This window comes from Eulemur rufifrons, chromosome 21 (genome assembly GCF_041146395.1).
Source record: "Eulemur rufifrons isolate Redbay chromosome 21, OSU_ERuf_1, whole genome shotgun sequence".
Lineage (NCBI taxonomy): Eukaryota > Metazoa > Chordata > Mammalia > Primates > Lemuridae > Eulemur > Eulemur rufifrons.
In genome coordinates, this window is record NC_091003.1 from 14,839,576 (window position 1) to 14,866,219 (window position 26,644).

The following is a 26,644-nucleotide window of genomic DNA, read 5'->3' on the forward strand; positions in this document are numbered from 1 at the left end:
CCCCGGGATGATGATGCCACATCTCGGCCACAGAAGGGCTTCTAAACACGCTCCACCACTGCTGAATTCTTTTTTTTTTTTTTTTTTTTGAGACAGTCTCACTCTGTTGCCCGGGCTAGAGTGCCGTGGCGTCAGCCTAGCTCACAGAACCTCAAACTCCTGGGCTCAAGTGATCCTACTGCCTCAGCCTCCTGAGTAGCTGAGACTACAGGCATGCGCCACCATGCCTGGCTGATTTTTTCTATATATTTTTTAGTTGTCCAGATAATTTCTTTCTATTTTTAGTAGAGACGAGGTCTCGCTCTTGCTCAGGCTGGTCTCGAACTCCTGACCTCGAGCGATCCACCCGCCTCGGCCTTCCAGAGTGCTAGGATTATAGGCGTGAGCCACCGCACCCGGCCCAAGTCAGCTCTTCAAGGGCAAGAGGAGCCTGCAGGGGTGGGAAACGGGGTGTTCCAGGCCGGAGAACAGCACATCCCAACCACGGGTCCTCGCGCCTCTTGCACCGTGTATATTTGCAGAATGAATCACTAGATGAATGGGTACGATCAGTCTGTGTTGCCCCTCGGGGGAGCTTTTGATTCCATCTGGTTATCTAAGGCTAAACGTGTATGATTTACAAAAATCAGGTACATTTGTACGAGATTTTTGTAAATTTTCATCCTGCTAGGTGTTTGTCTTTGGGATTCAATTCAGTAGAGAATGAAAATACACAGGGACAATAGGGAGATAATCTTGATTATAAAGCAAAACCACCACCAAAAAAACCCCTTCAAAATTGTTTGGGCAATGAAAAAAGGTACTGGGATATTTGCAAAGGGGTTTATTTGGAAAACCCACGTTGGGGTGTTCAGTGAGCAATTTTAACTTTGCAATGTGATATTTTCTTCTCTTTTTTCCCAGGCTTCATCCTAGCCGGGTGGTGGAAGCTGGTAGATCCGCCTTGTCCCCCTGAGCTGTCTCATCCCACGTGGGATCCCACAGTGTCCTTGACCTCTCGTGCTTGTTGTGTCTTGTCAGGCCGAGCCGTTCACGGGAGAGCTTCCGTCCCAGCAGACGCTGCCCATCCTTGGAGAGAAATTGCACCAGGTTTTCCACAACATCCTGGAAAACCTGACCAACGTCATGAGCGGCTACTGTCTGCCGGAGCCTATTTTTAGCATAAAGGTCAGTCACCTGTGCAGAGCAGGTGTATGTAGACACGTGCAAAGAGCCAGGAGAGTTTGCAGTGTGGGATCAGAGGTCTTTATTAAAGTGAGAAGATGGTCAGTTCTCTGTTGTTTTTATGAAGGACCTGTTAGCAGGGAATTCCTCAGTTTCTTTTTTTTCTTTTTTTTGAGACAGGATCTCACTCTGTCACCCAGCTAGAGCGCAGTGGCATCATCGTAGCTCACTGCAGCCTCAAACTCCTGGGCTCAAGTGATCCTCCTGCTTCAACTTCCTGAGTGCTGGGACTACAGGTGTGCTCCACCATGCCTGGCTAATTAAAAAAAAATTTTTTTTGTAGAGACAGGATCTCACTATCTTGTCCAGGCTGGTCTTGAACTCCCGGGCTCAAGCGATCCTCCCGCATTGGCCTCCCAAAGTGCTGAGATTACAGGCATGAGCCACCGCACCTGGCCATGCATCGGTTCACTTTTAAACCTCACAACCACACTATGGGCTTGGCCCCATTATCATTTGAAGACCATCAACACTGGCTGCCAGGTACCCTGGAAGCAGTGTAGGGTGGCTGTCAAGAGCCTCAGGAGGCCAGGCACAGTGGCCGATGTTGATGGTCTTTGGATAGGGATGATAATGGGACCGAGCCCATAGTGTGGTTGTGAGGTTTCAAAGTGAACTGATACATGGCCGGGTGGGGTGGCTCACGTCTGTAATCACAGTACTCGGGAGGCCAAGGCAGTAGGATCGCTTGAGCCTGGGAGTTCGAGACCAGCCTAGGCAACATAGCAAGACTCGTCTCTACAAAAATATTTTTTAAATTTAGCCAGGTGTGGTGGCATGCACTTGTAGTCCCAGCTGCTTGGGAGGCTGAGGCAGGAGGATCACTTGAGCCCAGGAGTTTGAGGCTGCATTGAGCTATGATCATGCCACTGTACTCCAGCCCGGGTGACAGAACAAGACCTTGTCTCTTTTTTTTTTTTTTTTTTTTTTTTTTTGAGACAGAGTCTCACTCTGTTGCCCAGGCTAGAGTGAGTGCCGTGGCTTCAGCCTAGCTCACAGCAACCTCAAACTCCTGGGCTCAAGCGATCCTCCTGCCTCAGCCTCCCGAGTAGCTGGGACTACAGGCATGCACCACCATGCCCGGCTAATTTTTTGTATATATATATATTTTAGTTGTCCATATAATTTCTTTCTATTTTTAGTAGAGACGGGGTCTCACTCTTGCTCAGGCTGGTCTCGAACTCCTGACCTCGAGCGATCCACCCGCCTCGGCCTCCCAGAGTGCTAGGATTACAGGCGTGAGCCACCGCGCCCGGCCAAGACCTTGTCTCTTAAAAGAAAAAAAAAAAAAGTCTCAGGAGCTCAGTGGCCTGGGTTTGCATCCTGGTTGCTTCTTACCAGCTGAATGACCTCGGGGAACTTAATTCACCTCTCTGTGTTCAGTTGCCTCCGCTGTAAAATTGGAATAATCTTGAGACCTATGTCGTAGGGTTATTTCTAAGGGTCAAATGACAACATGTAGAGATAGGTCGTAGAACACTGTCTGGCACTAAGCACAGCAAACGTTAGCTTATCACACGACCTTATGTCCTATCCCCACCCCACGCTGGCTGTCTGGATGCGCAGAGAGGGAGTAGGGGCCTCCTGACACGGGCGAGCCGGGTATTGCCCGTGTGGTCAGGGGGCTGTTCCACTCTGGACTGCTCCAGAGGCTGCTGGGTCCAGATCTCCGGCCACTCGAGTGCAGGGGGCCCGGGTGGGTCGAGTCGAGTCGGGCACCCCGTGGTGGGTGGCAGTGTCCATGCGCCCCTGCAGGGCTGAGGGCTGACACTGTGGTCCCCGCTGTAGCTGAAGGACTGGGTGCAGAAGCTCATGACAACCGTCCGGCACCCGTCACTGCCCCTGCTGGAGCTGCAGGACATCATGACCAGCGTGTCGGGCCGCATCCCCGCCCCCGTGGAGAAGGCGGTCCACCGCGTGATGGCGCAGTACGCCAGCAACATCACCTCAGTGCTGTGCCAGTTCCCCAGCCAGCAGGTACGTGCCCCCACCCACCGGGGTGCTCGCGCCGGGCCGGCTCCCGGTCAGTCTCCACGTCGGGCCTCAGATCAAGGTGAGCTTCCCGAGACCCGCTTACGCCCCCCCATGCTGGGGGCCTGGGGTTTCCTCCCAGCCCTGTGTGCAGAATCCCATCGTTTTCCCTAAAGCCATAGTTGTTTGGCTGAACGTCAGCAGTCGCGAGGCCTCAGTCCATAAAACGCAGATTCAGAATAGGAAGAAGCAGTTGTGCAAAGAGAGTGAGCATTTTCCGAAGAAGAAACTGGCTGACGTCATTAGGAGAAATTGCAAGTTTCTCTTACTGGTTTGCAGCTTTGATTCTCTCTGGGTTTTTTTTTTTTTTTTTTTTTTTTGAGACAGAGTCTTGCTTTGTTGCCTGGGCTAGAGTGCCATGGCGTCAGCCTAACTCATAGCAATCTCAAACTCCTGGGCTCAAGCGATCCTACTGCCTCAGCCTCCCGAGTAGCTGGGACTACAGGCATGCGCCACCATGCCCGGCTAGTTTTTTCTATGTATATTTTTTAGCTGTCCATATAATTTCTTTCTATTTTTAGTAGAGATGGGGGGTCTCGCTCTTGCTCAGGCTGGTCTCGAACTCCTGAGCTCAAACGATCCGCCCACCTCGGCCTCCCAGAGTGCTAGGATTACAGGCGTGAGCCACCGCACCTGGCCTCTCTCTGGGTTTTGTAAGGTGATAGTCTGGGGGCTCTAGATATATATAATACTTTCTAAGAATGGAAACCATTCCAGGGTGGTATAAAATCTCTCTGCTAATTCCACATTGGCCTCGTGTTGTTCATTTTGTTGTTGCTGTCGTGGAACATGTTAAAGGTAATTTGCACCTGGAAGAAGCCCCTCTGCTGGTTTTCCTTCCTGCCCTCTGTCATCAATCCCCCGCCACACGGCAGTGATTTGGGAAGTTTATGTCTTCCCCAGAGGCCAGCAGCACTAGAGGTTGGAATATTGTTCAGCCATAAAAAGAAATGAATTCGTGCTGCTGATTCGTGCCACCACGTGGACAAACCTATTATGCTAACGGAGAGAAGCTGGACACTAATCACCCATCATGTGATTCCACTTAAGTGAAATGTCCAGAACAGGCAAATTCGTGGAGGAAAAAAAAAAATCAATTAGTGGTTGCCAGGGGCTGGAGCAGGGAGGGGCAATGGGGAGCGACCACTAATAGGGACCAGGTTTCTTTCTAGGGCGATGAAAATGCTTTAAAATTAGATAGTGGTGCCAGCTGCCCACCTTTGTGAATATACTACAAACCGCTGAGCGAGGGGTAGTGGAATATTATGGTATGCAAGTTATATCTCATCTAAAATATGACAAAAAAAACAAAACTCTAGAGGACCCTCATGGAGAAGGTACACGTTTGGAACTTTCAGGAATTTGTCACTGAGGCAGGACTTTTTTTGCTTTGAAAATATTTTTGAGGCCGGGCGCGGTGGCTCACGCCTGTAATCCTAGCACTCTGGGAGGCCGAGGTGGGCGAATCGTTTGAGCTCAGGAGTTCGAGACCAGCCTGAGCAAGAGCGAGACCCCATCTCTACTAAAAATAGAAAGAAATTATATGGACAGCTAAAAAATATATATAGAAAAAATTAGCCGGGCATGGTGGCGCATGCCTGTAGTCCCAGCTACTCGGGAGGCTGAGACAGGAGGATCGCTTGAGCTCAGGAGTTTGAGGTTGCTGTGAGCTAGGCTGACGCCACGGCACTCACTCTAGCCTGGGCAACAGAGTCAGACTCTATCTCAAAAAAAAAAAAAAAAAGAAAATATTTTTGATGCCAAAAGCAATATACCAGTCAGATGAAATCTAATTCTAAAGACAGGACCTTGCCCCAAAACAAGCACCCTCATTTTCGCTAGGGTTGTACGTTCCCTTCTTCCCTTTCTCGGTGCCATCCACGCCTGTGGAGGGGTGTGATGTGGATGTGGGCACCTCTTTACGTGGTTCTTGTCCTTCTCAGCCTGAATTCCTCAAGCACATACATTGAGGAGGCTATTTTGGGGTGGCCGGAGGGCTTTGGGGCTTGAATTTTTGGTCTTTGAATGAGGCTTAGATGGGACCTCCCTGGGAGCCCGTGGTGGGTCCTCTCGATCACGTGGTTGTCCGTGGTGGGACCTGTCCTGTTTTCCCACGCAGATAGCCACCATCCTGGACTGTCACGCGGCCACCCTGCAGCGCAAGGCTGACCGAGAGGTCTTCTTCATGAACACTCAGAGCATCGTGCAGTTGGTCCAGAGGTGAGTCCTGGGCCCTTCGTGGGGTGCGCGCGTCACACTGAGTTGTCACATGTATTACACCAGGGACGTGCTCTGGGACTCCCTTAAGGACAGGCTCAAACTGAGACAAAAAGTGCCTTATGGTCTTGGCAGTGCCATCCCTAACAGCGGAAACCTGGGCCAGGCACTTTACTTCTGTGAATCTCAGTGTGCCGCTTGGTAAAACAGGAATAAAAACGATTTACAAGATAAGTTATTTGGAATTTTAAATGGATTCGTTTTTACAAAGTGCTGACCTGTAGCAAATACTTGCTAGGTGGTAGCTTCGATTATGGGACAATGGGGTGAAATGGTTTTTTGTGTGATGAAAGACTATACGAATTGTTATGGTGATTTCTGGGACCATTGCAAAGGAAAGTTGGTGAATGATTTGTATTTTATCTCGCGTAGTTGCTGAGCAGAGTAGTCTATCTATTGCAGGAATATTGTGATGATAAAAAGAATTTTTGCCATTTTTCGTGAAAAAGCTACCTAGCAAGAAAGCTTTGCTTATGAAGACAGAATTGAAGCATTCTCAGATTTGAACCAATCAATTCAACACTTGTCTTCCATGTGCCAGAAACTATCACAGGTACAAAGAAGGTGACATTGTGGAGGACTGCTGCTCTTTCCAAGGAAGTCCCCAGCTAGTGGGGACTTACACTGACGATATAGGATTGCAGCCCAGGAGGGAGATTTTTAGTGTGGGTTTATCACAAAGCGAAAGGAGGGGAGTCTTTCCCCTAAAACACACCAACTGCTAGCTCTAAACCCATCTTTTAAGCTTCAGAGAAACAGCTAGGAGAAATGAACAAATAATAAATTAATCGAATTTCCTAGCAAATTTTCTGTGCTGTGCATAATATCCAAACTCTGTCCTGTGTTGTGAGTGTGTGTGTGTGTGTCTGTGTGTGTCTGTGTTTTATTTATTTATTTATTTATTTTGAGACAGCGTCTCGCTCTGTTGCCTGGGCTAGAGTGAATGCTGTGGCGTCAGCCTAGCTCACAGCAACCTCAAACTCCTGGGCTTAAGCGATCCTACCACCTCAGCCTCCCGAGTAGCTGGGACTACAGGCATGCGCCACCATGCCCGGCTAATTTTTTCTATATATATATTTTAGTTGGCCTGTGTGTGTGTTTTAAAATCACATTTGGATCAGTGAGTGTGTTAGGTTCTTGGTCTTTTGTTGGCATTTGGGGATGCTGAGGTTAAGTTGGTTTCAACTTCCCTAAAGCTTAGTATTGCCTCTCCTAAGAAACGCGATTCCCTGTGTTCAGAAATATTTCAGAAGAGGAAATGTTTTGGAGTAATATCAGGTTAAAATTTTGTTTCAAAAGGGAAGTGAAATTGACGTGGGGATCTTTTGGTAAATGTCTTTTCAGTTTGTGTTTTTAAAACTATCTTTACAGGTTGGGTGGTTCATTGAAGTTTTTGCTTTGAATGGTTAAAGCCTGCTAAAATTGGCTGCCCTTGTTCAGCATCTCAACTCCTAAATTTTTTCCCTTCTCCCTGGAGCCCGGCTGGGGCCCTCCCAAGGCTCAGGCTCGGGTTCTACTCCAGCTTGGCCTCCAGTGGGATGTGGGACGTGGGGCAAGTCCCTACTGTCTTTGGCCCGCAGAGTTAGAGCAAAAGTCCTTTGCAGGACTAAGGATTAGAGGGCACAGCCTCCAGATGCTTTTAAAAAAAAGTAGTATTATTATTTTTAATTTATTTGTTTTAATTAATTTTTTAAAAATATTTTTTTATAGTGATGGGATCTTGCTATGTTGCCCAGGCTGGCCTCAACTTCCTGGGCTCAAGCGATCCTCCTGCCTCAGCCTCCGAAGATACTTTATTACTGTTTTCTCTTTTTTATTTAATATAATCATTAAAGTGCTGGCTGAAGACACTCAGGCGCGGGAGGAGGGGAACGTGAGCATTAAGGTCAGCCTTGCCTTCCTACCCAGGTACCGCAGCGGGACCCGCGGCTACGTGAAAACAGTGGTGTTGGATCTGCTGCGAAGATATTTGCACGTCGAGCACCATTTCCAACAAGGCAAGCGATGCCGCCACTACCACCGGTGGTGGCACTGGTGGCAAGCCACCAGGCAGGGACATTGGGGAGAAGCCTGAGCCTTACCCCTGTGTGGTCTTTTGTCTCCCCCGTAGCCCACTACGACAAGTGTGTGATAAACCTCAGGGAGAAGTTCAAGCCAGACATGTCCCAGGTGCTGGACTGCATCTTCTCCCACGCGCAGGTGGCCAAGAAGAACCAGCTGGTGATCATGCTGATCGTAAGCAGGAAGGGTTCCCTTTGCCCAAGCGGGGGTTGGGGCAGGACTCCGCAGACTTTTTCGTAAAAGGGCCAGGTGGATACGGTCTCTGTCCTGACCGCTCGACACTGCCATTGTATGGTGTAATTGAATTGGCATGGCTGTGTCCTCCAGTCATACTTTGTTTACAGAATCAGGCAGTGGGGGGGATTTGCTGGCTCCCGGGGAGACCATGCCTAACTCTTACAGAGCACCCACTGTGTGCCAGCCACTCTTAAAAGTACTTTACAAATAAATATTAGCTCATTTAGTTCTCATAGCAGCCCTGGAAGGTGGGTACTGCTCTCACCTCCCTTGGGCAGGGCACAGAGAGGTGAGGCCACTTGCCCAAGAGCACCCAGCTCATAAGCGCAGAGCTGGGACTTGAACCCACAGTCTGGCTTCAGAGTCATGAGCTATTAGGGGACTTTGGATTCCAAGTCTTGTGGTAGGTCTTTCGTTTTGCCTTCTTGAACAAGTATGGAGTTTCTTTGCTCTTATTTCTCCTTCTACTGGATAATAATGAACAGTCTTTTACAACTAAAGGTTTTTCTCTTTAATAAGTCCCTGATGGCTGGCTTGGAAAATGTAGGATCGGGAGAGTAGGAGAGACTTGGCCTTGGCTTATAGTAAAAAGGGGTTGGCAAATTTTTTTCTGTAAAGGGCTCCAGATAGTAAATATTTTAGGCTTGTGGCTGTCTAGCCCCTGTTGCAAGAGCTTTGCTCTTATAGCCTGAAAGCAGCTATAGACAATATGTAAATGAATGAGTGTGGCTGGGTTCTAATAAAACTTTATTTACAAAAAAAAACCAGTCAGTGGGCCAAATTTGGGCCATAGATTTATAGGACAATTAATACCCTAACCAAGATGTATTCATAAATATTGGAATTTTTGTAAAGAATCACTTAAACATTTTATGCAGTAGCTGTTAATCCTGGCTACATATGAGAATTATCTAGAAGGTGGGGCTGGGGGACTCTTAAAAGATACAGACATTTAATTGTCTGGACAATTAAATCACAGTTTCTGGAGCTGGGGTCTAAGCATTAGTGCTTTTTGAAAGCTTCCCCAGTGGGAAACTTAAATGTCAACTGTATGTTAGATAATATTATTGGTTTAATGTTCAATTTCTTTGGAGTTTTAATGGTTCTATAGTTATAAGTAGGAGAATATCTTTTCTTCTCAAGGAGATACATGCTAAAATAGTGTAAAGAATCATGGTGTCTTTCAAAAGAGTGTGTGTGTGTGTGTGTGCATGTGTATATGCTTATTAGAGAAAAATCAAATGTGGGAAGAGTTTAACGAGTGGATCTAGATGAGTAGTATTGGAGTTTTCAACGTATTGGTCTTCAATTCTCCTGCAGGTTTGAAGTTTTTCAAAATTAATTTTGGACAGAGGGCGCCCCCAGTGATTGTATTCAGTCCTGATTGTGCAATCAGGACTGGGAACCCAAGGAGATACCTACTTTTTGGGGGAATCCCATTGCTAAAATAATATAACCCTTTTCAAAATACCTCCTTTGAATGGAGTTCTTGGAGTTTGAGTGTTTGCAAAGCAAGATGCACTTGTAATCTAGTACAATCAGCTCGCTAAAGGCCTGGGATCAGGTCTGTGGATTATTTTGCTGGTCACTATTCTTTGTGCGTGTATTGACTTTCCTTTGAACGTGAATTTACTAAAAATCACGTACACCAGAGGACGACCTGGGGAAGATGGGTGACTTTCAGCTCAGAGAACTGGGACACTTTCTAGAGGCTTCTTGGTGGAGAAGGCTAAAAATGTTGAATCAGTTACAGTTTGGGGGTTATACATGAGATTCATTATTATTCTGGCTTTTTTGGTTGCATTTGTTAGAAAATAGTGAGTTCTTTGCACCCGATGCTATTTGGTATTTAGGAGGCTTTCCTCAATAACTTTCAAATTGAATGATTACTTTGAAATGAAACTTTTTTGAGTCTTTAAGGGGACTTAGTTTCTACATATCAATTCAGTGGTCATAGGACTTTGTTAGTGACAAAACAAAACATGATACTGTGAACTACGGTACATGAGATGAGATAGTTTCACCCAAGTTAACAAGAAAAAAATGTTTTTTGGGCTTTTCGTGTGTAGAAGGTAGCAGCCAGCTTTTTTAAGTATTAGGCTGGGCAGCTGTCTAGCTTGCTGGGCAGCCGCGCTCCCTGGCCGAGGTGGGTGTTGGCGTGTTTCTCTCGGCTGCAGGAAAGCCATCTGCATTCCGTTTGTGTTCCCCAAAGGATGAGCTCTGCGGCCCCGACCCCTCCCTGTCAGACGAGCTGACCTCCATCCTCAACGAGCTCACTCAGCTGAGCAAGAGCGAGCATTGCAAAGTGGCCCTCCGGGCCAGACAGGTAGGGTCTCCAGGTGCGGGCCCTGGGCGCACCGTCCCACATCTGGCCCTCCAGCCCTCTCCCCCGGGAGGCCGGCTCACCCCGGCCCTCCGTCCTGTCCCCCCGCAGGTCCTGATTGCCTCCCACCTCCCCTCCTATGAGCTGCGCCACAACCAGGTGGAGTCCATCTTCCTGTCCGCCATTGACATGTACGGCCACCAGTTCTGCCCCGAGAACCTCAAGGTGAGGCCGTCTCCCTCCTTCCGCCTTCCGCAGGGCACACACCACAGCCCAGGTGGGGCCGCAGGGGACTCGGCTCCCTTTGCCCTCGAGGGGCCCGCAGTCTGGTGCAGGGCACGGCCGCAGACACGGAGTGGCCAGAGCTGCCAAAGGGGACAGCAGGGGAGACGCCAGGAGATGTGGGTGGGGAGCCCTGTGCCGCAGGGTGGACCGTGTGGCAGGCGGTGAGGGCCCACCTAGTAGGTGCCATGGAAAGAATTCAGGCCAGGTGCGGTGGCTCACGCCTGTAATCCTAGCACTCTGGGAGGCCGAGACGGGCGGATCGTTTGAGCTCAGAAGTTCAAAACCAGCCTGAGCAAGAGTGAGACTCCGTCTCTACTAAAAAATAAAAGGAATTAGCTGGACAACTAAAAATATATAGAAAAAATTAGCCGGGCATGGTGGCGCATGCCTGTAGTCCCAGCTACTCGGGAGGCTGAGGCAGTAGGATCACTTGAGCCCAGGAGTTTGAGGTTGCTGTGAGCTAGGCTGACGCCACGGCACTCTAGCCTGGGCAACAGAGTGAGACTCTGTCTCAAAAAAAAAAAAAAAAAAAAAGAATTCAGCAGTGGTGGAGCGTGTTTAGAAGCCCTTCTGTGGCCAAGATGTGGCATCATCGTCCCAGGGCACCCCTCGACCCCAGACTCTGACTCATTCACAAGCTCCCAGGTACCCGCATCAGTGTCTGGAACCAGGAGCTCTGCCATGGGGACAGTCACCCCAGTGTTCTTCACGGTTAGATCTTTGGGATTAGACATGGGGGGGAGTCCCGTGCACCGCGGGGCCCGGCCACTCTCGGTGGCAGCTGCAAGAAGGACCCCTCCCCGGTTCCACTGCGCCCACCCATCCAGCCGGTGGTTGAAAGTGGTTCACAGTTATTAATACTTCTCTTTGTTTCCCTTCTCATCTCCCACAGAAATTAATACTTTCAGAAACCACCATCTTTGATGTCCTGCCTTCGTTCTTCTATCATGCTAACAAAATCGTGTGCATGGCGTCCTTGGAGGTGAGCAGGAGAGGCCGCAGAGTGGCAGCATTGGCCACACCAGTTCTAGCATTCGCTGCCACCCACCCTGCGCCCAACCCCGGCCACACGCCTTTGGATCGCGACCTTATCATGCTCTCTACTAGGCGGGCTCTACGCCTGTCTCCGTCTTACACAGGGGGGAACTGAGGCTCAGAGAGGCGAAGCGACTCGCACGAGGTCACACAGCTAGGAAGTGGCAGAACCAGGTTTCGCGCTCGGTCTGTCTTGTTCCAGAATCTGTGCTGGTGACCGCTGCTATCTCCTGAGTCATTCCAGCAGGGCACAGTCACATACCAACCCCCGGGAGCTGAGTCCGAGGCACCTCCTCCAAACTGTAATCCTAGCACTTTGGTAGGTTAAGGAAGGATAATTGCTTGAGGCCAGGAATTTGAGACCAGCCTGAGCAACATGGTGAGACCCCCATCTCTATTTAAAAACAACAACAAAAAAGTACTCACATTCATTCAGTACCTTTGAAAGACTTTTCTGCTTAGAACTACAAGAGCCTGAAGGAGGCTAGGTGACAACTTAAGGTGACTGCCCCTGTGTGATGGGATGAGGAGGGCGTGGCCAGCAGCAAACCCCAGATTAGAGCCAGGGAGTGTTCTGTTAGTCTCAGGAAATCAGAGTTTTTAACCTGCTCTTATAGAATCCTTTTAAGAAAATACGAGATGACATCTTGTGTGTTAACGTGACTCTCTTACCCGGGGTTGCTTTGCGGCTGGTGGTGGCTTTTTCTCCTGTCTTCATCCCCTGAGCTCGGAGTCTCCACTCTCTACTGTGTCTTTTGGACCCTGTGGGTCGCACGATCGGAAGGTTGGCTGAGACTTCTCACGCTTTGAGGATGCTCCGCGTGGCCTCTGAGAGAGCGTGCGTTGTATTAATACTTCTGCTTCGACAGGTCTACGTGCGGAGGGGCTACATCGCCTACGAGCTGAACAGCCTGCAGCACCGGCAGCTCCCGGACGGCACCTGCGTGGTGGAGTTCCAGTTCATGCTGCCCTCTTCCCACCCGAACCGGTACGGAGTGGCACGTGGCTGGGGACGGCCCGTGTCCCTTTCCTCCCTGGCCCCTGCGGTCCTGTCTCTGGGAAGACCCCGCGAGTATGTCTGGGCGTGCCGAGGTCTCCCTGATGCCGCATGTATGTCCTTCTCTGCAAAACAGAGATGATCCAAAGTGCACCTCCTACATCTGAGCTGCCCGGTGCAGTAGCCGCTACCCACACGTGCCCGTTTAACTTAAAATGAAATTAAAATTCAGCTCCTCATTTATACTAGCCGCGTTGGAAGTGCTCGATAGCTGCATGTGGCTGATGGCTGCCCCGTTGGACACTGCAGTTCTAGAACATTCTATCACCATAGAACATTCTAGCCGGCAGTGCAGTCCTAGATCATTGGGGATGCAAAGTGTGTTTGCACCCCCATTGTACGGATGGGAGCCCTGAGGCCTTCCCCTGACACACACAGGCTGAGCCTCTCATACCCGCAATGTAGGAGTTTGAGCCCAGGCCGTGCGCTCACCTCCAAGTTCTTAGCGCGGCCTTCGCAGGCCCTCCGAGCACGCGTGTTGGCTTGTCTGTGTCCACTGCATTCTGCCCTCCACAAGCCTCTCCGTGCTCTCACGCGGGGACCTCTGATGTGTCTGAGTCCCCCTGGCTCACGCTCTCTTGTTTAATCCATCTTATTTCAGGACCCGAAGACCTGTTCTGGCCAGGTAGAGTGTGATGCCCCTCCCACCGCAGCGCCCCCCCCCCCCCCCCCCCCCGGAGCTCAAAGCCTTTGCCCGCACTCCCCTCGCTCCTCTGGTTCGGTTCCCGGGGGGGTCCCCAGGCCTTGCTTGTGGCTGCAACGGTGTCCTTGCGATTCGGGGGTTCAGTTGATCAGATCTATACAGGCAACGGGGTTCAGGCTTTCTTTTTCTTTTTTTGGTGGTGGTGGGGCAACAGCACGACTTGCAAAGTGCTCTCTTGGATCAGGGATTTTTCTAGTCTCCTGGGATTCTAAAAGATAAGTTTCTCCTTCCATGGGTTTTTTGTTTGTTTGTTTGTTTGTTTGTTTTTTGAGACAGAGTCTCGCTCTGTTGCCCAGGCTAGAGTGCCATGGTGTCAGCCTAGCTCACAGCAACCTCAAACTCCTGGGCTCTAGCAATCCTCCTGCCTCAGCCTCCTGAGTAGCTGGGACTACAGGCATGCGCCACCATGCCCGGCTAATTTTTTGTATATATATTTTTAGTTGTCCAGCTAATTTCTTTCTATTTTTAGTAGGGACGGGGGTCTTGCTCTTGCTCAGGCTGGTCTCGAACTGCTGACCTCAAGCAATCCTTCCGCCTCGGCCTCCCAGAGTGCTAGGATTACAGGCGTGAGCCACCTCGCCTGGCCCTTCCGTGGGTTTTAAGAAGAAAGGTGCTGCTCTGTTTTGGATGGAGGAGAAAAACAGTTTCCCCAAGAGGCACCTTCTTTCCCTATTTATGATTTGTTTTTACCCTTCTTAGTAAAACTAAAAGGACTGTGGCGTTTTGCCGCATTGAGAGGAAAGGGGGCAGACGGCTTGCTGCCTGGGACCGTGCTGCGGGTTCTGGGAGGTGTGGTGTGAGATGCTTTGCCGTTGTCTACCTCCAACAAGAAATTTCCTCTTTTGGTTGTATTGTCTCGGCAGTTCAGCCCAGCTGGGCAAGGAAGGTGGCTCTCCTAAGGGCTGTAGCTGTCCCTTGTTTTTTAGAAAGGATGTACACGTAGATTCAGGGTCCTATTTTTGACCCAGAGTGACATTGAGGACCCTGGAAGGATTCCCGGACTGTGTAAGGCTCTCACGATGGCCCTGAGGGCCAAAAGGCTGTGTCTGCCCCACCCCCCGCCGCCCCTAGCCTTTGAGGAGTGAAGCCTCCCCCCAGGAGGGCCTGGCTTGCTGTCTACAGACACCTGTGTCTAGAGCGCCAGGCACGAGGTGAATTGGGTCACTGAGACCCAAGATGAGGTCAGACGAGAGGTCGGCAGGGCTTCGTGTTGGCGCTGGGTGGGACTGGCCACGCTCCCCTCTGTTACCCCGTGGGGACGTGGCCATCACAGCCAGACATTTACGTGGCTTTTTTTTCCCACCAGAAGCAGGATATCTAGATTTTGTTTTAAAAATATCTGAAATCCCTCCATTTTTCAGTGGGACAGCTAATTCATGTGAAATGAACACATGAATACATGTTAATTCATGGATGTCAAAAATGCTGCCTGGACCAACATCAGTGTAGGCTGCGCTGAGCCACGCTGCCAGGCCAGCCTGTGACCTCTGGATTTGGCTGTCCAGGAGAAGGGGGGGAGTCTGGATCATGATTTCAGGGGTACCCAAGAGGAATGCACACACCTGTCTCAGGGGTCCCCAGGAGCACCTCCAGATCTGATCATTCACTAGGAGGACTCACTATAAAGTGCTCATGGTTCTGACTAGTTGCAGTGCAACGATACCAAGCAGAATTAGCAAAGGCAAAAGGCATGTGGGGTGAAGTCGAGAGGAAACCAGGTGCAAGCTGCAGGGTTTCATGAATCCCAGAGGATTCATGCGGGACATGCTTAATTCCCCCAGCAATGAGTTGTGGCAACGCTTGTGACAGGTTGGCTACCGGCTCGTTAGAGACACAGCACCAGGCTTTTTATTGGCAGCTGGTCACCTAAGCATCCTCTGCCTGGCATCAAAGTCCCAGGCTCCCAGAAGAAAGTGGGCATTGAGCGTGAACCATACTGTTCGTACAAACAGCTCAGGGCAGCGAGCCAGCCTTATCGTTTAGGGGATGGTGGGAACCCCAAATCCAAGTTCCCGGACGCCAGCCACAGGCCAGCCTTGCAAGCAGGTCTCCTTTCTAAGAGCAGTCTCAGGCCTGCTGTGCCGACCTTTCTGCATGACCTCTGGTAACCCCTCCTGTCCCTGATGCCAAGGCTAGATTCTAACAACCTCAGGTGGCCCGTTGGGATTTGCTCCTGGGGGCAGTAGCTTGCTAAACCCTCACAGGCTGCTGGCTTTGTCTCAATAGCAGATTTGATGGAGCAGGAGGAATTAGGGGGTCCCTGAGGACCCAGCCTGCCCCCACACCAGCTGCCCAGGGCCGGGGGTCTCCGGGAGACACTGATGCTGGGACCATTTATTCTCTGTGTAGCCAATTCACCATTTGGAGTTACCTCGGGCCGTGTTGGGACTGGACTTTCTTGCAGGCGCACATCATTCATTCATTCATTCATTCACTCGTTGGGCTCATCCTCCGTACCAGGTTCTAAGGAGTCGGCTGAGACACCTCAGCCCCTGCCCCAGCCTTCATCCCCCCCATAACATTTTAAGCCCCGCTTCCAGAGGGCTCTAATCCTGGTCCAGCTCACTGAAGCTTCAGGGGCAGCCGCAGCTCTTAGGGTCGGGTCTGCAAGCAGCTGCGTCACCCCTGACTTGTGGTCGCCCCCTAGGATGGCCATGCCTGTCAGCATCAGCAACCCCGACCTGCTGAGGCACAGCACGGAGCTCTTCATGGACAGCGGTTTCTCCCCCCTGTGCCAGCGCATGGGGGCCATGGTGGCCTTCCAGAGATTCGAGGACTTCACCAGGTACCCACTGTGGCCCGGCCTCCTAAACGCCCCATTCATTGGACGCCCGGGTGGGGCAGACCCATATACCTGGCGCAGCGAGTTGGTAACAACGTTGGGGCCAAGGGCGTGAGATGTGTGGCCGCTGGCCTGTGTGTGAGTCCTGGCTCTGCTTCTCCCAACCGTGAGACCGACACATGACTTAACCTCCCTGTGTCTTAGTTTTCTCATCTACAAAATGGGCATAATAGAAGGACCTATTTTATAGGGGTGCCATGAAAATTAAATGAGATAATATATATCATATATTTAAAGTATAATTAACATGCAGTTAACATGCTCCATAAATGTTGGCTGTCAGTACCATTACTGTTATGGTCTTTTCTCAACCTTTTGTTGTGTGTTAAGCATTGTGCTTGGATTATCTTGTTGAGTTTTCACAAGAGCCGCACGAGGGGATGACTCTTACTATCCTCGTTTGATTAGAGGTGAGGTGAGGTTTCTAGGGCCTCCCAGCCAGCCACAGGGGACACTGAGAGCTGTTGTCCCAGAGTGCTGGGATCCTCTCCTCTGTTCCTGAACATGGATCACATCCTTCCTTCCTGGGAAAGACCCCAGCAGGGGTGTCTTGGGCCTAGACAGGGAACCACCTTGTCTGAGGTCTGCACAGAGTTGGATGAGATCACAGAGCATCGGCCGGGAAAGAGGGGGTTCCTGGGGCTCCCCCTCTGCCTGGCTCGAAAGTGCGAGCTTCGTGCCCCCCAGGACAGCAGCCCTTCACCCTCCCTCTCTGCCCGCGTCCCCAGGAACTTTGACGAGGTCATCTCCTGCTTTGCCAACGTGCCCAGAGACACCCCCCTCTTCAGCAAGGCGCGCACCTCCCTGTACTCCGATGATGACTGCAAGGTAAGTGTCTGAGCCCAGGGGACAGCCTGGGGAGCGGGTGGGCCGTGGCCCAGCCCTTCTCAACACCCCCTCCCACCGTGCACCTCGTCTTTCTCCCTTAGAGCGTCCGGGAAGAGCCCATCCACATTCTGAACGTGGCCATCCAGTGCGTAGACCATCTGGAGGACGAGGCGCTGGTGCTGCTCTTTCGGACTTTCGTGCAATCCAAGGTGCCCCGGGTGTGCTCTGGTCATGGGGGCGGGTCGGGGGGCCCTGGGGAAGGAGGAGAGGCTGGTCTTGGCCGGGTGGTCCATGCACCAGCACGGTGTTGGGAGGCATTTCTACCCAAGCCCTGTTCTTCCTCGTACCCGGTGACCTTGGGCGGAGGTGGCTGCAGGTGGGACCGCATTTCTCTCTCCTGGGGTGTTGCATTGAGTAAATGACAAAATATACACGCCACTTAGCCTGTCATGAGCACGGAGGACACCCTCAATAAATAGTTTGGGGTTTGGGGGGAATGTTTCTGTTGGAGTAACCCAGAAACTTGCAATTTAAAAGCCGGCCAGGAACATGGTTTGTGCAGATAACTGCGGGTTGCTTTGTAAGCCTGTGGTGGCTGTCCCCATGCATATTCTCACCCTGGCTGTGGGGACAGTTCCATTCAGGGGCCTCGGCTGCAGACAGATGTGGAGCACTGTGGCAATGGTAGGGTGTAGACACAGTGCGAGGGCGCTGACCAGGCAGGTGTGCCTTCATCACCTGTGTGACCTGGGGCAGGTGACTTTACCTTTCTGATCCTCAGTTTTCCCATCTGTAAAATGGGATCTGAGATTCTTAGTTCATAAAATAATCAGATGTGCCAGGCGTGCTGTCTGGCTGTGGGTTCTTTACTCTCCTGACTTTGGTCTCAACTTCAAGAAAGCTTGGGATTTTCCGTTGCTGTTTAGTCTGTTTATGTGTATGTGTGTTTTAGTCCCCATGTTATCTTGGTGGGAGGGACACCTCTTACCTCTGTCTGCCTTGGGGTCCCTCGGGGGACCTGGCCTGGTGCTTCATGGGTAGGAGACACTGTGAGGCTGAATCATGGAGCACCGTAGGAAAGCTTAGGGACATTATTTTCACAGATATATGTAGCCTTTACTTGACAATTCCACGATGTATTAATGTTCATTGTAGCCAATGTTTAAGGTGCAGAGAAATCTGAAAAGCAGGCTTTAAAACAAAAACCCATGGCCCCATCCTCTGAGGTAGCCACTGTGAGAACAGTGGCGTGTTTCTGTGCAGCCTGTTTCTTCTTGACATAGCTGCCACTGGGAGGCAGGAAACTGCCCAGCCAGCTCAGATGTCACCTTATTTGTGCATTGGGATTGTCGCACTGAAAATCCAGGATGTCCCCTAACAATTTTCCTTACCATATCGACAAATTAAATAATAACTTTGTTTTCTTGTCTTCTGGGTTTTTTTTTCTTTCCCCATAAATCTGCCTATAATAGTATTTATTTCATTGAGAGAGTGACAAGGGAGCAGTTTCATACTTTTCTTGGGTAATTTTTAAGTGAAGCGCACACATCATAAACGTATGTAGCTTGATGAACGTCAGTGGGAACCCCAAGTGTAACCAGCATTCAGATCGAGAAATGAACCTCCCGCCCCCCCAGAAGCCATCCTGTGGCCCCTCCGTTCACTGTCACCTCCCACCCCCCGAGACAACTGGCTGTATCCCGACTTCTAACAATATAGTTTAGTTTTGATCCATTCTCAACTTTTGTATAAACGGAATCATAGTTTATACTCTTTTGTGCTATGCTTTTTCACTCAATTTGTCTTTTTTTTCCATCTCCAGCTTTATTGAGGTATAACTGACTCATAAAAGTTACATATATTTACAGCGTATACAACAGGATGTTTGGATTATCATTTTTTGTTTGTTTGTTTTTTTTGTTTTTTTTTTTTGAGACAGAGTCTCACTTTGTTGCCAGGGCTAGAGTGCCGTGGCATCAGCCTAGCTCACAGCAACCTCCAACTCCTGGGCTTAAGCGATCCTCCTGCCTCAGCCTCTCGAGTAGCTGGGACTACAGGCATGCGCCACCATGCCCGGCTAATTTTTTCTATATATTTTTAGCTGTCCATATAATTTCTTTCTATTTTTAGTAGAGACGGGGTCTCGCTGTTGCTCAGGCTGGTCTCGAACTCCTGAGCTCAAACGAGCCACCTGCCTCGGCCTCCCAGAGTGCTAGGATTACAGGCGTGAGCCACCGCGCCCGGCTGGATTATCGTTTTTTGTAACAGCTTTATTGAGAAATAATTCATATACTACACAATTAACCCATTTAAAGTGTGCAATGTAATGCTTTTTAGTATATTCACAGAGTTGTGCAGTTAGGACCAGAATCCATTATGGAACATCTTTGTCACCGCCCCCCCCAGAAAAGCCCTGTACCCATTAGCAGTTGCTCTCAATTGTCCCCCAGCCCGGAGCCGTGTCCCGCCCCAGCCTCGGGTAGCCACTGATCTACTTGCTGTCTCTGTGGATTTGCCGATTCTGGACAGTTCGTCTAGATGGAATCATGCACTAGGGGGTCTTTTGTGACTAGTTCCCCCACCGAGCCTCACGTTTGCATGGCTCATCCGTGCGGTAACAGGCGGTAGTTACGTCAGTCCATTTTGTGGTCGGATAACATCCCATCATGTCTTTGGCTTTTAATGCAGAAAAATATCCTTGTGGATTGTGGACTCCGAAGAATCACATTCCTGATTGCCCAAGAGGTCAGTCCAACACTCAGTTCATCTCTTTCACTCTTTTCCGCTCTCCCGGCCTCGGTGCCATTCATGTGATGTTTATTCTGTAGACTGGGGTGGGAGAGATCAGTCGCTAGACAGGGGAAGGCTTTCTAAACGATTCATTCTAAGAGCAGACTGGGTCCTCGTTCACAATCACAAAGTAAGCACACAGATCTTTCAACGAGTTGATTTAATTGTCTTTTGTATGGATTTCTTTTTGCAGAAAGAATTTCCCAAGTTTTTCACGTTCAGAGCAAGAGATAAGGTATGGCTAAAAGCAGTGACGTTGTTCTCTCTTCCCTGGCATCTTTGATATTTGTGAAGGATGCAGCCCCCAGTCCTTAAGGCAGCCCCAGATTCTAAAATATGGCAATGTTTATGTAGACTCCATTCTTCCACTGGGGTCTGATTTCCAATCAGAGACCTTGTGTTGTCTGTGTGGAGCTCAGAACTGGAGAATCTTGCCCTTTCTGCCTCCCTACATGCTTCTGTCTCGTTTGGGATAATTTTTGTACTTGCTGGTATACGCAGGAAGACTGTTTTATACCAAACTCTTTTTCTTAGAGATGGGGTCTGGCTGTGTTGCCCAGGCTGGTCTTGAACTCCTGGCCTCAAGCGATCCTCTTGCCTCGGCCTCCCAAAGTGCTAGGATTACAGGCATGAGCCACCAAGCCCAGCCATTCTTATGCTCTTCTAGAACAGTGGTTGGAAACTACGACTTGCAGACTGGCTGCCTGTTTTGATGAACAAAGTTTTATTTGGAACACAGCCACACCCAGTGGATTCCATATTGTGGCTGTCACTCTACAGTAGCAGAATTGACTGGCTGTGACAGAGCCCGTATGATCTGTCAGCCTGGGACATTTACTGTCTGGCCCTTTCAGAAAAAGATTGCTAATCCCTACTCTAGAATAGTAGGCTTGTTCCCAACACAGATTCAAGACCCCCCCCTCCCCAAATTCAGCATTTTCTATTTTAATTTATCCAAAGCCTTACTTTTCCAGCAAAGTCCCATCTTTTTTTTTAGGTTCTTCTTTTTTTGTTTTTAGTTTGTTCTCCAGCACTGTCAGTCACTCTCTTTTGGGGACAATGTCCACCAAGAAACCAAAGGTTGGGGACTTCTTGCAAATGCCATGACAGAGGCGAGCCTGGTCGCACTGGCAGGTGCTGGGGGGGGGTTCCCCCAGGAAGCAAGAGGCGCACCCAGCACCCAGCACACCAGTCTTGTAATGCTCGTGGCTCTCCGCGGATCTTAGCAAAACTGCAAATCTCTTGAGCCCTGGGGGTGGCTCACAATTAGGCGCTCATGATGAACACTACATTCCCGAGTGCTAAACTCATGAATACCAGGTGTCCGCAGAATATTAGGCATGCAGCCCTGATGTCAAACCCTGTGTGTGTGTGTCTGTCTGCTTTCTCCGGCCGGCCTCCAGTTTGCAGAAGATCGCATCTACCGTCACTTGGAGCCCGCCCTGGCCTTCCAGCTAGAGCTCAGCCGGATGCGCAACTTCGACCTGACTGCCGTGCCCTGCGCCAACCACAAGATGCACCTTTACCTGGGTGCCGCCAGGGTAAAGGAAGGGGCGGAAGTGACGGACCACCGGTTCTTCATGCGAGCCATCATCAGGCACTCGGACCTGATTACGAAGGTAAGATGTTGCGGAGTGCTTCTTTCTCCACGTTGGTCCTTTGCGCTCTGGTCTTGCTCAGGTTCCTGCTCAGGGCCAGGCCCTGGGCTGCACGCTGGGGGAGGTGGGGTGCACCGGGCACACGTGGCCCTGCTCTGTGACGCTCCAGCGCAGGGCGGGAGGCGGATAGCAAAGTGGCCTATTATCATGTCCCAGCTGGCGGCACTTGGATCTGTTTCTCGTATCATGTGGATCTCTCTGCACGAGCAGAGAATCGAGAGGATAGAAAGATACCAGTTTGTTTCGGGAATCTCTTCTGTTTGCCCCTGGAGTGAGTGAGTGATCGTTTTTCACTGTCTCTCACTTTAGAAAAGTCATCCATGATTACACTGTGACAATTTTAAACAAAACTGAAAACTATTTTCAAAAATTCAACCGAAAGGACCCAGAATCTTGCCACTGAGGGGCCAACCCCACGAGTACCCCTTTCTCTGCATAATTCCATTCCTACAACCTAGAGTTGCGGGTACAACGTTGCAGACAGGAGCTCGGGGTGGACAGAGCATTTGCAGACTGTAGTTTTGTCGTTGGTCAGTTGCTCGTAGAGATCCTTCTGTGTCAGTGAAGACGGTCCGCTGCGTGCCGTTTAGTTTTCACTGACTCCCTATCAGCGGATGTTAAGCTGATCTCAGTCTTTTGCCGCCTCAGTCAATTGGATGTTTTAATAGGTTTTATTATTCAGGTGTGGTGGGGCCAACAGAATAGGAGACGATTGCAGTTGAAAAGACGTTTGTTGGCCGGGCGCGGTGGCTCACGCCTGTAATGCTGGCACTCTGGGAGGCCGAGGCGGGCGGATCGTTGGAGCTCAGGAGTTTGAGACCAGCCTGAGCAAGAGTGAGACCCCCTCTCTACTAAAAAAATAGAAAGAAATTAGCTGGACAACTAAAAATATATGTAGAAAAAATTAGCCGGGCGTGGTGGTGCATGCCTGTAGTCCCAGCTACTCGGGAGGCTGAGGCAGGAGGATCGCTTGAGCCCAGGAGTTTGAGGTTGCTGTGAGCTAGGCTGACGCCACGGCACTCACTGTAGCCTAGGCAACAGAGTAAAACTCTGTCTCAAAAAAAAAAAGGGACATTTGTTACTCACAGTTCTGGAGAAGAAGTGGGCACACGGGGATGGCCGGGCGGCGGAGGGAGCCTTTCTGGTGGTTTCGGTGGGAAGAAGCAAGCAGGCTGAGGTAAACAGGTTTAGGCTCAGCTAGTCTGCATCATTTCAGAGGGCCCTGGGGTAGAGAAGCTGTCTCTAGTTCTCTGGTTCCCGGCCGTGGGTGATGGGGGCAGGTGTGTGTGTGAGCTTGGATAAAGCAGGTGGTTGGGATGTGGGCTCTGGGTTAGTTGGTTTGTGTTTGAAAAGTGCGCTTACGTGGAATCGTTTATGTCTCCGGGAATTGGCTGGAGGGTGCCTCCAAGGCCAGGGAGGCCCTAGATGTCAAAGCGTCAAGATACAGAAAATAAGAGACACGGTGGATATGCTTGACAGATCTGATATCCTTTCACCCCTGGAGGGAGGGCTCTGCAGCCCCCGCCCGGCACACTTTCTGGAGGAGGGGAGTGTTTTCCTCCTGCCTCTGCCTCTCTGGGCTGCGTGCCTGGCCAGCCAGGAGCGGGCCCCGCGCCCTTGGCCTGAGCGCCTGCCCCCCACCCTTTGGCAGGAAGCCTCCTTCGAGTACCTGCAGAACGAGGGGGAGCGGTTGCTCCTGGAGGCCATGGACGAGCTGGAGGTGGCGTTCAACAACACCAGCGTGCGCACCGACTGCAACCACATCTTCCTCAACTTCGTGCCCACCGTCATCATGGACCCCTCCAAGGTCTCGCCTTTTTGCGGGGGGTGGGGTGGGGGTGGGGATGGGGCTCTCTCCAGGCTCTGGGTTCCACCTTACATGGCCCTTCGTGCCGTGTCACTTTGGGGTATTGTCTCCTACCCCACCAGACCTGAATTCCAGGATGAATGTGTGCATACTTGAGCCTCAGTTGCTGCAGGAGGAGGACGAACCTTCCAGCCTTCAATTTGATAGCCTTATTTTAGCCACAGCCCTATCTTCGCCGTGGCCTGTATGGGCCACGCTTCCCTTTAAGAATGGCACGGAGGGCCGGGCGCGGTGGCTCAGGCCTGTAATCCTAGCACTCTGGGAGGCCGAGGTGGGCGGATCGTTTGAGCTCAGGAGTTTGAGACCAGCCTGAGCAAGAGCGAGACCCCATCTCTACTAAAAATAGAAAGAAATTATATGGACAGCTAAAAAATATATATATATATAGAAAAAATTAGCCGGGCATGGTGGTGCATGCCTGTAGTCCCAGCTACTCAGGAGGCTGAGACAGGAGGATCGCTTGAGCCTAGGAGTTTGAGGTTGCTGTGAGCTAGGCTGATGCCACGGCACTCATCTCTAGCTCTCCCTGGTTCCAGGCTCTGTTGGGGACTGCGTGTGGGCGGGGGAGGGGAGCGGGACCCGGATGTCTGTGGCTGAGCCGTTCTCTGTTGGCTGGTTCATCGTCAGCGGGCAGAGTTTCATGGGTGGGGGCGGGGGGGTGGTTGTGCAATGAAAGGAGTCCTGGTGCATCCGTTTGGCATCTGCAGAGTGCAGGGGGCCCTTGTAGGTGTCCTGGCTTCCCTAGGCCATGTAGTTCCAAAAGAAAACTGTGTGCAGGCTTGAGCAGCGTATAAAGATGGTATGATACAGGAACACTAGCTCAGGCAAGCCTGTTTCTTCATCCCTCAATGGGGATAAAAGCCTGCTTCTCTGACTTATGAGAGCAAAACTAGTTAATGGGATTTAAATGCTTAGCACGATGCGTTTGGTTGTTACGAGCTGATACTTTTTATTGGATACTTATGTCCCAGGCGTTTTGCATTCAGTAGCTCTCCCCATCCTGTTGTTTTCGGTGCTATTACAAGTGCGTGTGGAATGATGGGCTCTGAGACTGGAATTGCTGTGTTTTGGGGCAGATCGAGGAGTCTGTGCGCTCCATGGTCATGCGCTACGGCAGCCGGTTGTGGAAACTCCGAGTGCTGCAGGCTGAGGTCAAGATCAACATCCGCCAGACCACCACCGGCAGCGCCGTCCCCATCCGCCTGTTCCTCACCAACGAGTCGGGCTACTACCTGGACATCAGCCTCTACAAAGAAGTGACCGACCCCAGATCCGGAAACGTAAGGCTGGGCCAGGCCACGGAAGTCTAAGCCAGAGCGGAGGCTGGGTGCTCGGGACGGCAAGGCGTAGATTAGAATGACATTCGGTGGCTGTCCCGCCTCGCCTTGCCATGCTGGGCTGGGATGGCCCGTCTGAGTTTTAGGATGAACATGTCAGCTTCCAAATCCTGGTAGTTCATTATCCTGGGAGGGAGAGTGAGTCCTGCTAAGTTGAATCCATTCTAGGTCACACTTAGGATGAGATACAGAGTATTGTGTTTGATTACAATGCAGTTCCCAGCTTGGTTCACTGAGGAAAATAGATATTTCCTCCAACCTGATTTAGAACAGACTTTTGTAAAGTGAATCAGATATCCTTTTGACTCTCATTTGTATATATGTGTGTGTGTTTATATATTTATATAGCGTGTGTGTAAATGTTTATGCGTGTGTATATATATATTAATATGTACACTTTTTATTTTGAAATAATAAAAGATTCAAGGCTCTCAAGAAGTTGCAGATTAGTACAGAGGAAAAATTGCACAGAGAGTTCCCGTGTGCCCTTCACGTGGCTTCTCCTGATGAGAACATTTTACGTGACTGTCTTAACGTTATCAAAACAGGGGCTTGACATTGGCACAGTACTGTTAATCCCAGTACAGACCTTGCTCAATGTCACCGGTTTCTACACCCACTCTTGTTTATGTGGGTGGTGCTGTGATTGCTGTATTTTCAGAGCTGCGTCTCCCCAGCTCCCACTGTCCCTTCTTGTCCTGGTTGCCCACAGCGGTGAACAAGAGAGTCGTGCCCATCCCAGGCACGCCCGTCTTTACGAGATACGACATGCTTTGCTTCTCCACACTGTTTCATTGTTGAGGATGGGGAAGAGATACCTGGGGAGGAATGTGGTTCTCTAAGACCTGCTCTCTCACTCTCTGTTTTACTTTCCTTCTGGTCCAGATCATGTTTCACTCCTTTGGCAACAAACAAGGGCCCCAGCACGGGATGCTGATCAATACTCCGTATGTCACCAAGGACCTGCTGCAGGCCAAGCGATTCCAGGCCCAGTCCCTGGGGACCACCTACATCTATGACTTCCCGGAAATGTTCAGGCAGGCAAGTCTGCAGCTCAGATGCGTCACCACCCCCAGCTCCTCCCAACAGACTCCACCAGAACCAAACCCCGGTCCGTAGATCCTCTTCTCTAGCCTCAGTCTAAACAACGAGGTGTTGGGCTGGGCATGGTGGCTCACACCAGTAATCCCAGCACTTTGGGAGGCCAAGGCAGGAGGATCGCTTGAGGTCAGGAGTTCAAGACCAGCCTGGGCAACATAACAAGACCCCATCTCTACAAAAAATAAAAGAAAATTAGCCAGGCATGGTGGCATGTGTCTGTAGTCCCAGCTACTCAGGAGGCTGAGACAGGAGAATCGCTTGAGGCCCAGGAGTTTGAGGTTGCTGTGAGCTATGATGATGCCACTGCACTGTAGCCCAGGCAACAGAGGGAGACACAGTCTCTAAAAAAAAAAAAAAAAAAAAAAACCAAGATCTTCATGAAGAAAAAGAAATTAATGTTGAGATTGACTTCATACTTCATAGTGTGTTCTCCCAAAATAAACCTAATATTTATTCCAGTAATAAAAGTAATATGATTTAGAAACTTTGGAAAATAAAGGAGAATGGGAAAAAGAAAAAAGTAACTCATAGTCCCACACCCTAATGACAAATTGCTTAACATTCTGATGTGTTTCCTGCTGTTTTTTTCATGTTCATTTATTAAGTACCTGGTACTTGGCAGGCACCATTCTCAGGCTAGATAGACCACAGGGAAGAGGCTGGGGTCACTGCCTTTGAGGAAGCTTTAATCTACTTTTAAAAAATAACGTTTTGTTATACTTTCTTTTTTTTGAGACAGAGTCCTGCTCTGTCACCCTGGCTAGAGTGCCATGGCGTCAGCCTAGCTCACAGCAACCTCAAACTCCTGGGCTCAAGCAATCCATTTGCCTCAGCCTCCCGAGTAGCTGGGACTACAGGCATGTGCCACCATGCCCGGCTAATTTTTTCTATATATATTTTTAGCTGTCCATATAATTTCTTTCTATTTTTAGTAGAGACGGGGTGTCGCTCTTGCTCAGGCTGGTCTTGAACTCCTGACCTTGAGCGA

The 26,644-nt window shown here is 50.3% G+C and overlaps 1 protein-coding gene across 1 annotated transcript in view; it reads left to right on the forward strand.

Annotated features, from left to right (window-relative positions):
* ACACB (acetyl-CoA carboxylase beta) overlaps positions 1–26,644 on the forward strand; it is a 99,873-nt gene that overhangs the window by 51,138 nt on the left and 22,091 nt on the right. The window contains exons 20-37 of the mRNA XM_069497550.1: positions 1,021–1,167; positions 3,013–3,201; positions 5,375–5,475; positions 7,441–7,529; positions 7,643–7,767; positions 10,043–10,156; positions 10,265–10,378; positions 11,331–11,420; positions 12,343–12,461; positions 15,881–16,018; positions 16,804–16,903; positions 17,005–17,112; positions 19,592–19,648; positions 19,887–19,928; positions 21,097–21,312; positions 23,003–23,158; positions 24,295–24,498; positions 25,441–25,596. Coding sequence (XP_069353651.1) covers positions 1,021–1,167; positions 3,013–3,201; positions 5,375–5,475; positions 7,441–7,529; positions 7,643–7,767; positions 10,043–10,156; positions 10,265–10,378; positions 11,331–11,420; positions 12,343–12,461; positions 15,881–16,018; positions 16,804–16,903; positions 17,005–17,112; positions 19,592–19,648; positions 19,887–19,928; positions 21,097–21,312; positions 23,003–23,158; positions 24,295–24,498; positions 25,441–25,596 — 2,265 coding nt within the window. The remainder of the gene's footprint in view (positions 1–1,020; positions 1,168–3,012; positions 3,202–5,374; positions 5,476–7,440; positions 7,530–7,642; positions 7,768–10,042; positions 10,157–10,264; positions 10,379–11,330; positions 11,421–12,342; positions 12,462–15,880; positions 16,019–16,803; positions 16,904–17,004; positions 17,113–19,591; positions 19,649–19,886; positions 19,929–21,096; positions 21,313–23,002; positions 23,159–24,294; positions 24,499–25,440; positions 25,597–26,644) is intronic.